General features: G+C 33.4%; 4 protein-coding genes across 4 annotated transcripts; 3 read left to right on the top strand and 1 right to left on the bottom strand.

The window, feature by feature from the left end:
* Positions 1-90: 90 nt before the first annotated feature.
* Positions 91-234, top strand: Tsp_01386a (hypothetical protein; the record flags this gene model as incomplete). Its single annotated transcript, XM_003377215.1, has 1 exon — positions 91-234. A coding segment is annotated over one exon (144 nt), but the record flags the coding sequence as incomplete, so codon positions are not given.
* A 3,200-nt stretch (positions 235-3,434) lies between these two features.
* On the top strand, positions 3,435-3,914 carry Tsp_01387 (hypothetical protein). Its single transcript, XM_003377214.1, has 2 exons — positions 3,435-3,620; positions 3,720-3,914. Exons 1-2 carry the CDS (start codon positions 3,435-3,437, stop codon positions 3,912-3,914), a joined length of 381 nt encoding a protein of 126 aa, XP_003377262.1.
* A 3,087-nt stretch (positions 3,915-7,001) lies between these two features.
* Tsp_01388 (26S protease regulatory subunit 6A) lies at positions 7,002-8,404 on the top strand. Its single transcript, XM_003377213.1, has 5 exons — positions 7,002-7,118; positions 7,192-7,500; positions 7,552-7,906; positions 7,968-8,220; positions 8,299-8,404. Exons 1-5 carry the CDS (start codon positions 7,002-7,004, stop codon positions 8,402-8,404), a joined length of 1,140 nt encoding a protein of 379 aa, XP_003377261.1.
* Positions 8,405-9,789: 1,385 nt separating this feature from the next.
* On the bottom strand, positions 9,790-13,092 carry Tsp_01389 (mediator of RNA polymerase II transcription subunit 15). The gene is made up of 11 exons (XM_003377212.1): positions 13,088-13,092; positions 12,958-12,973; positions 12,835-12,880; positions 12,262-12,611; positions 11,247-11,595; positions 11,056-11,193; positions 10,938-10,992; positions 10,562-10,637; positions 10,311-10,331; positions 10,032-10,245; positions 9,790-9,911 (listed from the first exon to the last, which is right to left on the bottom strand). The coding sequence occupies exons 1-11, from the start codon at positions 13,090-13,092 to the stop codon at positions 9,790-9,792; spliced, it is 1,392 nt and encodes a 463-aa protein (XP_003377260.1).
* Between the last annotated feature and the right edge of the window lie 303 nt (positions 13,093-13,395).

The raw sequence follows: 13,395 nt of genomic DNA, 5'->3' as shown, positions 1-13,395 counted from the left end.
TACAGCTAATCACAAGGGAAAGGTTTGAATCAGTGAGCAATTAGAGAAGGAAAACCAATACGACAAAGACTTTACGGTCTAATAAGATAGCGAGGTCAACGACCAATAAATGAACAGTGGAACCGAATGGGAACAGAAGTGGGACCAAGTGGGACCATCCCTACATGCGTGATGTCGCTGCACAGAAGAAGCTACCTTCGTTCAAAGAAAAATGATGAATATGACACAAAGTAAACCTGGTGATTTTTGAATGTAGCGCTGAAAAATATAATCGCCTTAGTAATAAACGTTCATTAAATTTAAGCGAGTAAAGGACAAATAACATCTCATAATAAAAAGAATGTCTACTATTCCGCGTTCGACTCAGGATAACAGCCATAAACGCTCTAATTATGTGCATACATCTAAAAAATGAAAACATTGTTTATTTGAAAATTCGATTATCTGAAGGACCCCCAAAATTGTGTGATCAGATAATCAGGTCGCACTGTATAAAGAAAAATAATAGATATAAATTTGAAAAATTGCAGCTGCTACTTCTCACACCAGATTATTTTCATTGTTACTTATTATAAATTATAGTAAAAACAACGAACATTTGAAAAGCATTAAAGGTAATAACTGGATGGTCCATAATTACAGTAACGAAAAAGTATATTTTTGGATAAAAAATATTATGAATTGTATTATCATTTTGGATTTTCACGCTATTCTTATCCTAAAAGAATCATTCTAGCTGCATTGTCCCTGTCAGAAAAGATTTCTTATGTAATATTCCCCACCCTTATAAACTGATCACTCAACTGTGAAGAAATTCATGATAAGCTAATCTTATTTTAATACTGCTTCATTTCATCACTTCAGATTTTAACCCATACGGTAATAGCAATTTAACCCCTAACAGTATTTTCTCAATAAACTGAATGATGGTAATCAATTGTAAACAAAACAGATTTTATAAGAATAAGTACCTTACTATGACATAATCATACATTATAATGATAAGTATGTATAACTTTGCGCATACCTAAAAATCTATCTTTAATATATATACATATGATTATTTTATTCAGATTGCGTTATTACTAAATAAATATAAGAGGTAGACTCGGTTTCCCCAATGAACTCCGTTTAATTTTTCACAGTGAATTTTATTGGCTGCTGCTCTGATGCACTCAAGTAGTTTTGCATTTCCGTAGTCCAATGAACGCTTCTATAGTACCCTGTTCTGTGATCATACATCCAAAGACGTGGTTTGTTGCTTTCATTTTGAACTCATTATGCAAACCTTCCAAATGGTCATTGGTTCAAATATTGACATGATATAAATCCCAAAGCTGAAGTCTTTCATAGATCAAAAATTCCTGCTAAAAATATTGAAATAAAATTACTAAGTATTCTGACGTGTCAACTTAAAACAAACAAACACCAGCATCAATTTACGGCAGAGAAAAAAATGTTGCTAGTAGCATTTTTATCTTTCTACTTGTTTCATTCCGTCTATTGTATCGAGCATCTGAGCATAACTTACTGACATTCCTATGTTCTGCTTGAAAGAATTGAATATGGCAGCTCATTATTTGAATAACGAACAGCACAGAAAAAATTATTGCTTAACTTCATTTTAAATATGAAATATGAAGCTGCTCCCACGCTTTTTAAATCAATTTTTTCTTGCTCAAGTTGCATTATTTGAGGCGGTTTCCTATCGGAAACATCTGCCATTGTAAAAATGGTGAAAAGAACAGATAAAATTGTTTTGAAGAGGTGTTGTCACATCAAATCTCAAAAGTCACACCGCTCCCATTGTTTCCTGTTGAATTTTATTTTTCTTGTTCCGGTTGGCTAGTTCAATGCGGAGGACTAAGAAATTCATCTCGACTGCCCTGTGAATGAAGAAACTTTAACTTTTCTTCTTGCGCCATTCATTTTTAACGTGTCATTATCAAAGTACTTTGATAGAATTTTATGTATCTATTTATTTTTATTTGTAACTGTTGAAACAAACTGTTGCATGTTAATTCTTTGCAGTAATAGCAATGATTTTTTGTGTGCTTGAGCAAGCATTTTTTGCAGCAGGCGTTGATGAATGTTTACAAGCACCTTAGTTGCATTGCATTACCACATCTGTGTAATAAATAAACGCATTCTTTTGTAACATTTTGAATCTGAACTACTTTAGTGATGAGGAAAATTGAACATTCCAGATTAATAACAGCACTTATGGATCCAATCGATCTGATGCTTCTTGTTAACAGAACAGCGTTTTAGCATATTTAAATTAAGTGCTAATAGAATTCTCTCATTAGGTATATCACAGAAATTATTTCTTTAGCAAAAGTCAAATCCTATAATTATTTGTATGACATTTGAGAATAAGTTGCAGCTCACCAGTTTGAACAATTAAAAAAATTTCATTGAAAACTGTGGGAGTGACTTGACATTTCAGATTTGAGCGACGGCTGATTTGAAAAGTTGAATTTTTCTGTTCTGTCTATTATTCTCACAGTGGCTCGTGCTGCTAATTGTAGTGGGTTTGAGTTAACCAGTTCAAACAACTGAAAAACATTACTTTAAAATCCGTAAGAGTATTGACATTTAAGATTTAAAGCGACGACTAATTTGGTGATTTGAATGCTTTACTGACTAATTCATTATTTTCACAATATACAGAGTGCGCCATGTAAAAAATCATTGTAGCACTATGTCCTTTCTTTATGAAGAAACATGGAAGTGGTTTCACAATTCAAATCTGAAGTGACGCCTGCGATAAACAACTTTTTATTTTCTGTTCAGTCCTCTCGCAATGCCTGATGCTTCTGGTTTCTGGGCGCTTCGACTTAACAGTTTGAACAAGCAAAAAATGTGAAATAAAAACCATAGCATCGCTTGCCCAACCAGCATATTTATTGATGATAAATCTTCATAATTTTTGAAATAAAGTAACTTAATAAAATTTCAAAATATAAAAAATTACCAAAATAAAGTTACAAAAGTCAGTGTTGAAAATATTTTGACCAATGAAATAAAGAGTATTATAGCTAATCACAGTGCAAAACTGTCAACCAATGAACAATTGCACAAGAAAACCGGTAAGATATGGACGACCAATGACAGAACGTTATCAAGGTCAGAAAAAATTGCGTGGGTAGTGGACAAAATAAATTCGCACAACAGAACAACGCGTCACTAATCCAGCAGCGCGCACACTCACGCACGCACATGCACATACTGAACATCTGAAACAGCGGTCGTGGAGAGCGACGCTGAATTGAATAAATTTTCAACAACAAAATATTTCTTGTTATGCATCTCATTCCATGGTTTTGGAATTGGCGTAAACGCGGTCGTAGGTAGATTTTCAAATCACATTGGACATCAATGGACAGTGTGGTTAGGCCCACTTGCGTCCGTTATGACAATAAGGATGCTGAATGTGGCCTCTAGTAGCCAGAAAGTTGCTCACCCCTGATCTAAGATATCCAGTATTCAACACACTGACACGCCTCAGTACAGTCATCTCTGAGAAGAATAGTGCAAATCTACTTCTATTTTACTTCCTGCCCATGTTCTGGTTACATAATATTCTAGATGATCTGCGTGATCAGCAACCTTCTGACGTCTTTTAATCCGCTCTTACATTATGTCATACAGCTCTGTGCCCATTATTTTTCATATTCTGTGACGGCCTTCTTTCGGCCGTGTTACTTTTCTTTCAGTTGGTTTCACTGACTCATATTGCGTACATTCGATGGAGGCTGGCGATCGAACATTACAGAGTTCACGGCATCCTCAGCAGCGAACACATATATAAAGACGTTTCTCCATTATGTAGCAGATCAGGTCAGCGGTTCCATGGAATCAGTGATGATCTGACCAGTTCAGAGAAATACTCCAAGAAGTGTTATCTGTGAAAGAGCAACTGAATACGGTAACTGTTCATTTGCATCCGTTGAATCTGCTTTGCACATCGTTCTCCTGCATTGGGCGGATGGTGAAAGTAGACTATGAACATCAAACATAGGAAACAGCAATTATTTACGATTATTGTATTCGATTACGTCATTTGCTCCACCGGTGAATATCTGGTTGAAATGAGTGTCTCTGTTACAAAGATCAAAGAATCCTGTTAAATAGCTTCATGAGGCTGTTCTGTGACTATGCGGCGGATATCAACGACCGACGGCTGAAGCAACATAAGGAGGTACACCGGCAGACGCCTAAATGTTAATAAAAAACCAGCATGTGGCAATGTAACAAGCGTTCAAAAATTCTGACTCATGCGCTGACGGGTAGAAGCTGTTGAATGTGGTTAGATTTTTCCACCAACTGGAACAACTCTATCACAGATACAACGAACTGGAAATAGAATTTGGAAAGATTGACTTACATTTGTTGCTGCCTGTATTCCTTGCTTGAATTGCTTGGTTCAAGCATTCCGCCTGCATCAAAGATGCTGAACAGCGCATCTGAGCGTTGGATGAGCTGCTTGAATTCTAGCGTCTACTAAATTTCCAGTTTGTAGATTGTTTTTATTGCAGCGAACAGCAAACTGCTGCGCGAACACGCACTCACCAATGTAGCGATTTCTCCGTTGTTGTTCACTGTTTATTTCTTTTTATATTAAATAATTATCATTGACAGTAAAGCAATCATAAAAATAAAATTTTGAATTTTTTGGGTGTTTTCTGAAGTACTTGCAAAAAAGAATTTCATCAGAATGTGGCAGAAGTTTCAATTAATATTTAAATGAAGTGCACTTCACATGAATACTTCATATTTGACTTTTACATTCAAAAAACACAATTATAATAAGTTAAAGTTATTCATATTTTACTGATCTTCTAATCTGAAAATATTCTACTCTAGTTTCATCACAGACATTATTTATTCAACGAAACTCAAGAAAATGATTATTTGAATGACAGTTAAAAATACATAGCTACTATCAGTTAACCAGCTAAAAGAAAGAAAAAACTGAATTAATAGGGCGCAATCTATCGATTTATATTTCAAGCGACGGCAGTAGAAAATAGTTTGCTTCTGTTCTGTTTACTATTTTGTCAGTGGCAGATGTTTCCGCTTGCTAGCCGAATTGAACTAGCCAACCGGAACAAGAAAAATAAAATTCAACAGGAAATAATGGGAGCGGTGTGACTTTTGAGATTTGATGTGACAACACCTCTTCAAAACAATTTTATCTGTTCTTTTCACCATTCTTATAATGGCAGATGTTTCCGATAGGAAACCGCCTCAAAGAATGCAGCTTGAGCAAGAATAAAATTGATTTAAAAAGCGTGGGAGCAGCTTCATATTTCATATTTAAAATGAAGTTAAGCAATAATTTTTTCTGTGCTGTTCGTTATTCAAATAATGAGCTGCCATATTCAATTCTTTCAAGCAGAACATAGGAATGTCAGTAAGTTATGCTCAGATGCTCGATACAATAGACGGAATGAAACAAGTAGAAAGATAAAAATGCTACTAGCAACATTTTTTTCTCTGCCGTAAATTGATGCTGGTGTTTGTTTGTTTTAAGTTGACACGTCAGAATACTTAGTAATTTTATTTCAATATTTTTAGCAGGAATTTTTGACTTATGAAAGATTTCAGCTTTGGAATTTATATCACGTCAATATTTGAACCAATGACCATTTGGAAGGTTTGCATAATGAGTTAAAAATGGAAGCAAAAAACCACATCTTTGGCTGTATGAACTGCTCCAGCTGCTGATCACAGAACAGGGTACTGTAGAAGCGTTCATTGGACTACGGAAATGAGAAAAGTATAACGCTACTAGCTTAAGATAAACAGAATAAGCAGTGTTTATGCTGAAAAAAACAAGAACGCAATGAACAGTATACGGATGAATATCACTGTGGTAGTTGAACAATTGGGCGGGTTCATGCAGCATTAATCTACATGTTGCCTTAGATGATTTAATGCGGCTTTTCATATGGCAGTTTTGCATTTTATTTATATTATAATGTATTGCTGCTTTTTTCATTTTTGATCATTTTAGTATTGTTAATATTGTTCGCTGTTTTGTTTTCATTAATGTTGTTATTGTTGTTGTGTGTTCCTTACTGTTGTTGTTGTTGAATTATAAACGATGAAAATTATTGTTTTTCATATTTTTTGTTTGTTGTGTTTGCTTAGTGATTTCTATTACATTTGGCGTATCATGATTATAATGAAATAATATATAAAATAATTAAAAATTTTTGTTTATTTTGAAATATATGTTTTTGAATATACTGGTCATCTAAAAGTTGAAAATTCACAACAATTACTATATTTTAAAAGTGAATGTGATGCATCACATTCAATAATGATAGAACTTCATAAAGTGTGATAAAAGTAAACTTAATTAAATTTAAAAATATTAAAAACTTCACCACTTGTTGAGTTACGAAGTTACGAAAATTACAAATGGAAATATTTCAACTAAGGAAAGGAAAAGCATCACTATTAATCACATTGCAAAATTTTGGATCAGTAAACTATTAAACAAGAAAACCTCTGGCGCAGACGTCCAATGAAATAACGCTTTTTACGACCAGTAAAAAACGCCGTAAAAATTTTTTCTTAATTTAGATCAAATTAAAATAATGTAGGAACTGCTGATTTCTGGATTGGTGTTTCAAATACACCAATCATAATTCGAGAAGCTGTGCTATTCAAAAACTGTTTGATTAAATGCAACTTTAAATTTCAAAGTTTTGAACTAAAGACAGATGCAATATACTTTAAACCAACTTTAAAACATATCACTGATTGCTGCTTTTCGTTTCTAGATATAAAGTTTAAGTGCAGAGCGAGCAAGCTGTGAGTGGTCATTGCTTTACTTTTATCTTTATTAATTTTTATGGTTTTACCTTTTCTTATGCTACTTTTGTTTTAGCAGAGACACATTTTGAACCATCGCAAACTTTTGGTTTGAAATCGATATGATACCTCTGTCAACGTATTTACAAAGTAAACAAAAAAAGGTATTCAATATGAACAGATTGGAACTGTTAAAAGAAATTAAGAAAACAGAAACAAAGTTTTTTTTATTGAAAAAAGAGCTTAATGCATTAGCGAAAGAACTGTTTGACCATCAGCAAGCAATAAAGGTAGCAACAGTACTTTTATTGATTAACAGTGATTGTGGCATATTTATTTCTTATATTATTAACAACGTTATAGATGATACAAAGTGAACTTCAAAAATACAAGCGCTTACCGTTCATTGTTTGTACCATTTCTGAAATACTGAAGGTGAAAGAAGTTGTTGGTGCAAAGAATATAACAAATACTGACAAGGTTGATGTAGCTGGTAAGCAGAACCAAGTTGAACTAATCGTGATCAATGCATTGACTCGCCTCAAATACCTGCTGCCAAATTCTGGCTTGATACAGCCAGGTGTATTTAAAGTTGGAGATTTGGCTGCTATATCCAGAGATGGATTAAAACTTGTCGATTTATTGCCTTCTGAATATGATCCTCGTATTAAAGTATTATAATTCATCAACAATAACTATGCATATGCAATATCAAATTTTAAGGGAATGGAAGTAATAAATCAACCGAATCAACAGTTCTGTGACATTGGAGGTTTGGATAATCAAATTCAGGAAATGATCGAAGCGGTGATTTATCCAATAACCCATAAAGAATACTTTGAAGCGTTTCGAGTGCAGCCACCAAAAGGAGTTCTGATGTACGGACCGCCTGGTACTGGAAAAACGTTGTTAGCAAGAGCTTTAGCATCAAATGCTAAATGTACGTTTTTGAAACTGTCTGGTACGGTGCTGCTGCAACGCTACATTGGAGAAGGAGGAAAGATGGTCCGAGAAGCTTTCAGACTAGCTAAAGAAAAAGCACCAACGGTTCTGTTCATCGACGAAATAGATTCTATAGGTTTACGCTCACATAAATATTTAAAAATATTAAATTGCACTGATTATTGTTTTAATTGCAGGATCAAAACGTCGCAATTCTGAGCGTGGAAGTGATCACGAAGTTCATCGCACCATGTTGGAATTGTTGACACAAATGGACGGCTTTAAAGTTAACGAAAATATTCGAGTCATTGCTGCAACAAATCGACCAGATGTTTTAGATCCAGCGCTGACGAGAAGCGGCCGTTTTGATCGTAAAGTTGAACTACCATTGCCCAATGAGAAAGCTAGAGTACAAATAATGCAAATCCACGCTCAGAAAATGAATGTTTCGTAAATTGCAGCAATTTTGTTTATTATTTAATTCAAAATTAACATATTTGCTTCCAGTTAAGTTTTATTTGGTTTTAGCCCCAAAGTCAACTTCGAAGAGCTTGCCCGTTGTACCAATGACTTCAATGGCGCGCAGTGCAAAGCCGTCGTAACCGAAGCGGTAGCATCTGCTCATGATTTATAACTTTTCATACATGATTACGCCTTTATTTAAAATTATTTTAGGGAATGGTTGCTCTGCGTGAAAACAAAGTTCAAATTACGCACGAACACTTTTTAGCTGCAATATTGGAGGTTCAAGCGAAGAGAAAGATAAATATTTCTCTTTATGCATGAAAATTTTTAACGTCTAATTATTTAAATTTATTCAGCAACGCTTATCAATATATAAATTTAATTTTTTAATATTTAAATATTACAAAATTTTGTTATATTTTTGTTTAAAAGATTGTTTGAATAACTGATACGATTCATTTTAAATTTACATATTAAAAACAATTTCTAACTTGTGAACCTCATTCCTGCTGTTAATCTGCCCTGCCTCTTGCCGTTATTTTCTTGTCCGGCAGAATAATAATAGCATGAACAACAAATCTGTAAAAACTTATTCAAATGACGCATTAAATTTATCCACGACCGACAGCAACAACTACCATTAAATAATAAAATTGCATCATCGACAATAAACAGCACAACCAACAAACTTAATAACTGTTGTCAAACGTCGACATTTTAATTCATTATCAACAGTTACTGCTGCTAATAATAATACTCTCACGTTATGTATTGCAAGCTAACGGTATGGGAGTTCAATGGCTAGTAACTAATGCTTTGCCAACCAACGGCAGACTGTCTTGCAATTTAGGTATCACATCATTTCCCAGTTTCTGTAATTATGTGCTATCAACAAAATTATTGATTCACTGATTAATTTTACAATAATATTTACTTTAAAAAGGGTTCAATAACTGACGATTCTGTAATTTTTTCATTAAAATCACAACATCCCAATGATTTTCACTTTTCATCACATTATTCAAAAACTTTTTCTGCACTGAAATTAAACAACGCAATAAGTTTTACTTCCATCAATCTCATCTCCACAATCCCAAATGAGTGCCATTCAACATTCCGTATAATAAACAAAGTCTAACCCATAGACGTTTAGCTTTTCAACAATAATCTTTCATATTATCTGGCAAAAAACAATTTTCACTAATACAACATTATATAAAGCTGGCATCACGAACGCAAGTTTCCTAAACAACATAAATTAAAAATAGAAAATAAGAATGAATTTGTAAAAAGTAATTCAAATAATGTGTAAAAAATTTAACATTTTGTCAAAAATAGTTTAACAGACCATACAGCAGACAAAGAAAAACTTGCTCACCCAGTTTGTCAACAAAGCGCTTATAGTGTTAGGCGCACCAGTATCACTGGAAAAAGATTCCAATGATTTTCGAATAGAATTCAAATATGGAGAATCGCCTATAAGAAAGATAAAGAAATTTATAGTAAATGTAAAATTTATACACAACACCTAGTAAGACAAACGTCTCCATAAGGTTATAAATAAATATGCTGCTTACAGTACTGGCTCCATTCCAAATCATATCTTGGAGGAGACTGAGGGTAGTTCGTCGGAATGCGAATATAAATAGGTGGGACACTTGGTAATGTTATATCTACTGAAAAATAAATACAATTTTAAACCTATTTTAAAATACATCATCATACTAATATTGGTTAATTTTAAATAACAGAAATTTGAAACAATTTTTAATAAATAAAGTCAAATGACGACTTACGCAGTTCGCACAAAACAGAAATAAATTTGCAACTAGATCGCAAAGGCCTCTGGGATGGATCTATTGTTACGCGAAACTTGGATTCCAAGCTTCCAATTTCACGTTGTATATTCAATGGTATGCTGATCTGGTCAGAATCTTGGACATTCGATGTCTGGGCGGTTTCGTTTTCACAGCTTCCTTTCAAACAATCTGGACTAAAAACAGTAACGTACTATACTTTACGTATCAACACTAAGTTATTAAGTTCAAAAATTATATAAAGATAATTTTTTCAACCAATTCGCGTTGTTTACAAAGCTTAAAATTGTTTTTTAAATTTTATTTAATAAAGAGCATACCAAGTATTCTTCAACGAACACTGATAAAGCGGAAAGTTGAAATATTCGTAAAGATCAATCTTTTGACGTTCTCGCTTAGTTATAGCACTGATAGCATCCAGTAACGGTTGATTAATATTTCGATCTTTGACCTATCAGAAATCAACGCTTCACAGCGAGCTGTTATGAAAAACAAATAAACAATCAAACCTTGATAATGTCTGATTTTTGACAAATCATTTTCAAAGTCTCCTCGCACTTTAACAGCACGTCCATGGACGTATCACTGAACAAATAAAACAAATTCATTAAAAAAAATTTAAATCATAATGCAAAATATAAAATTATCCAATACAATTATTATAAAAAGTATTTTTCATTAAAAATACGATAGTTTCAGTGCGATTTCATTTCCATTTGCCGAAAATAATTTGTGAGAAATTTATGCAAATTAAAACTACATCAACCAGTCTGTGCTATCTATTAGGATTCAATTTAAACAAGTATAAAACATGTTATAAGAAAAGATAAGTGAACTGAATTTTATTTATTATTGGAGCCATTTATTTCAAAGTACTACACATACTTTCGCCCTTCAAGTATGTCGACCATCCGTTGGAACTTTTGTGTTTGACTAGAATCTTAATCAAAAAAAGTTAAATAATATAAATAAATATTCCAAAGAAAACTGTTTACGATTGTACCTGAAGTAGATTCTTTCGTCTGCTCTATTAAACGTTTCAGTGGTTCCAAATAGACAAGCAATTCATTCACTTTTTCTTTATAAGGCGAATGCTCTGCGCCAATACTTTCCGGTGGCAAACTGTTCGCAGCAGGACTCACTGGTAATAAAAATAGCATTGAATAACAATTACAGAATAATCCATCGTAATACTTTGTGACGTTTTGGGACCAGGTGTAGCAGCTGGATGGCAAACGGGCGAGGTCTCGGCAGCATACGCAGGCGAAGGACCCATCATGTGAGCGCCGGCAGGAGATGAGCTCGGATACGGTGTACCGATGTTGACATTTGGAGATGCGGCCTGTCCACTCATGGGAGTCACTGGTGCCGGCTGTGATGGAGGCTGCTGAACTGGAGCCGGCGTTTGAGGTATCATGACAGGAGTGGCCGGTGGACGACTGTACAACATTGTCGTCGACTGGTCAGCAAAACGAACCGCACCAGGCTGCTGCATCATCGGCTGCAACATTTGCATCTGCTGCTGTTGTCTGACGCTCGCGAACTGCTGTTGCTATTTAAAATAAAATCATCACCATAAATAAAATAAAATCGAATTCATCGTGTAAAAATTAATTACAAAAGAAAAAGAAAAGAAAAGTAAATATCAAACTTGAAATTCTTTTATTCTGTCGATTTGAAAATTTCTGAATAAACAAGCAGCAGGTTAAATACAATTACAGTAAAAAAACTTTCAAACCTCTTCTAAATAAATGATCACTTACTAAGCATAAATGAAATATTTATCAACATCATTTTATAAAAAAAATATTTTAAAAAATCAAAAGTGCACTTATTTCGTTGAATAAAAATTTTAAACTCGCTTATCTACTTTTAAATTCATTGTCATATGTAAAATTCACAACATTCGCTGGTAGAGTTAAAATTTCGTTGAATAATGTTTGCAAGATATGCAAATTTTCTATAATTTTAACTTGTTTCAGTTGATTAAGAATTTAATTAATTTAATCAAAAAACTTCACCTTCTACATGGAAATGATACATCTTTTTTATTCTAAGTAAAAAAATGTAAAATTTATAATTGTTAAAATTTTAAATTATTCAAAAAATGGAATAATGCATTTATATATCTAATCACCGAAGTTAACCAACAAAATGTTAGCTAGTATAAAGGTACAAAAATTTACATGTTGTCATATTACTAACTTACGTGTTGTTGTTGCTGTTGCTGTTGTTGTTGTTGTTGTTGTTGCTGAATAACTGCCTGTGTATGCATCTGATTCTGAGCTACGTGATGCATTTGATGTTGTATCTGCTGCTGTACTTGTAACTGCTGTTGTTGCTGCTGTTGATGTTGTATTTGTTGCTGTATTTGTTGTTGTTGTTGTTGTTGTTGTTGTTGTTGCTGTTGCTGCTGTATTTGCTGCTGTTGGTGTAACTGTTGTTGTTGTTGTTGCTGCCAACGTCTAGATTCGAAAAATTTTTTCAACTGTTCCGCTTGTTCTTCAGGAGGCAACTGTAAAATTTGCTGTCGAATCGCTGGAGGCAGTTGTTGTAGGACTGTTTAAAATATAGAAAAAAAATAATTAATAATCATAATTTCATCTCATAATAAAACAAACAAAAATAAAAGAAACAGTTCCATTCTCACAGCGGAGAGGAATAAGAACAGAAGAAAATTCTAATAGCCGTCCGGCTTTTGAGCCCGTTAATCGACTGAGAAGAGAGCAGCATTCTTGTCAGTCGACCAACCAAGCCGGCGGACGAATCGCCAATGACTCACTCGGGCTTACAAGCCAATCGGATAAACAACATTCAAACTCCACTAGCTAGTTATTATAAAGGGGTTAAATTTTTTTTTCCTTTTTGAATACAATCACAAGCAAAAATTTTTAACTGAAAAAACTGTACAAAATTGTATACTTTATTAAATATTAAAAAGAAAATAAATTCCCATTTATAAGAGGGTTTATTTGACTATTAACTAATTAATTAATTAATTAATTTTTTCATTTTAATAAATCTCCTTTACAAACATCATTTTCATTTCAACTGCTCGCATCAACAACAGGATCGTCGTTTATCCATGCAAATTATGTTTCATCAAAATGATCAAATGATAAGATTTGGGTGTGATTTTTGCATTTTCATTGTTCGAGAAATATCGACGTTCCAGACGGTTCAATACTTTACAGTCAGTCTGTAAGCACTGAGCAGAAAATAAAATTTAAAAAAATATTAATAAAAATTTTCCATTTTTCAATTCCCTCTACAATTTCAAATAATTTTCGCTACATGCTTGAAGATAAGCAATTTTTTTCTGAACAAATCAAACGATCGTAAT

This window comes from Trichinella spiralis (genome assembly GCF_000181795.1).
Source record: "Trichinella spiralis strain ISS 195 chromosome Unknown Scfld4, whole genome shotgun sequence".
NCBI lineage: Eukaryota > Metazoa > Nematoda > Enoplea > Trichinellida > Trichinellidae > Trichinella > Trichinella spiralis.
This window is presented reverse-complemented; position numbering and strand designations above follow the sequence as displayed.

Bases quoted from the DNA above. Each gene is read 5' to 3' on its own strand.
- Tsp_01389 (XM_003377212.1), bottom strand. The intron at 11,194-11,246 runs GTATTACGATGG...TTTTATTACCAG, and splicing joins TGGTCCCAAAACGTCACAAA to TGAGTCCTGCTGCGAACAGT. The intron at 10,638-10,937 runs GTATGTGTAGTA...TTATTTGTTCAG, and splicing joins GACATACTTGAAGGGCGAAA to TGATACGTCCATGGACGTGC.
- Tsp_01388 (XM_003377213.1), top strand. From the start codon at position 7,002: ATGAACAGATTGGAACTGTTAAAAGAAATTAAGAAAACAGAAACAAAG. The intron at 7,907-7,967 runs GTTTACGCTCAC...TTTTAATTGCAG, and splicing joins CGACGAAATAGATTCTATAG to GATCAAAACGTCGCAATTCT. The intron at 8,221-8,298 runs GTAAATTGCAGC...ATTTGGTTTTAG, and splicing joins GCTCAGAAAATGAATGTTTC to CCCCAAAGTCAACTTCGAAG.
- Tsp_01387 (XM_003377214.1), top strand. From the start codon at position 3,435: ATGTGGCCTCTAGTAGCCAGAAAGTTGCTCACCCCTGATCTAAGATAT. The intron at 3,621-3,719 runs GTCTTTTAATCC...CTTTTCTTTCAG, and splicing joins GTGATCAGCAACCTTCTGAC to TTGGTTTCACTGACTCATAT.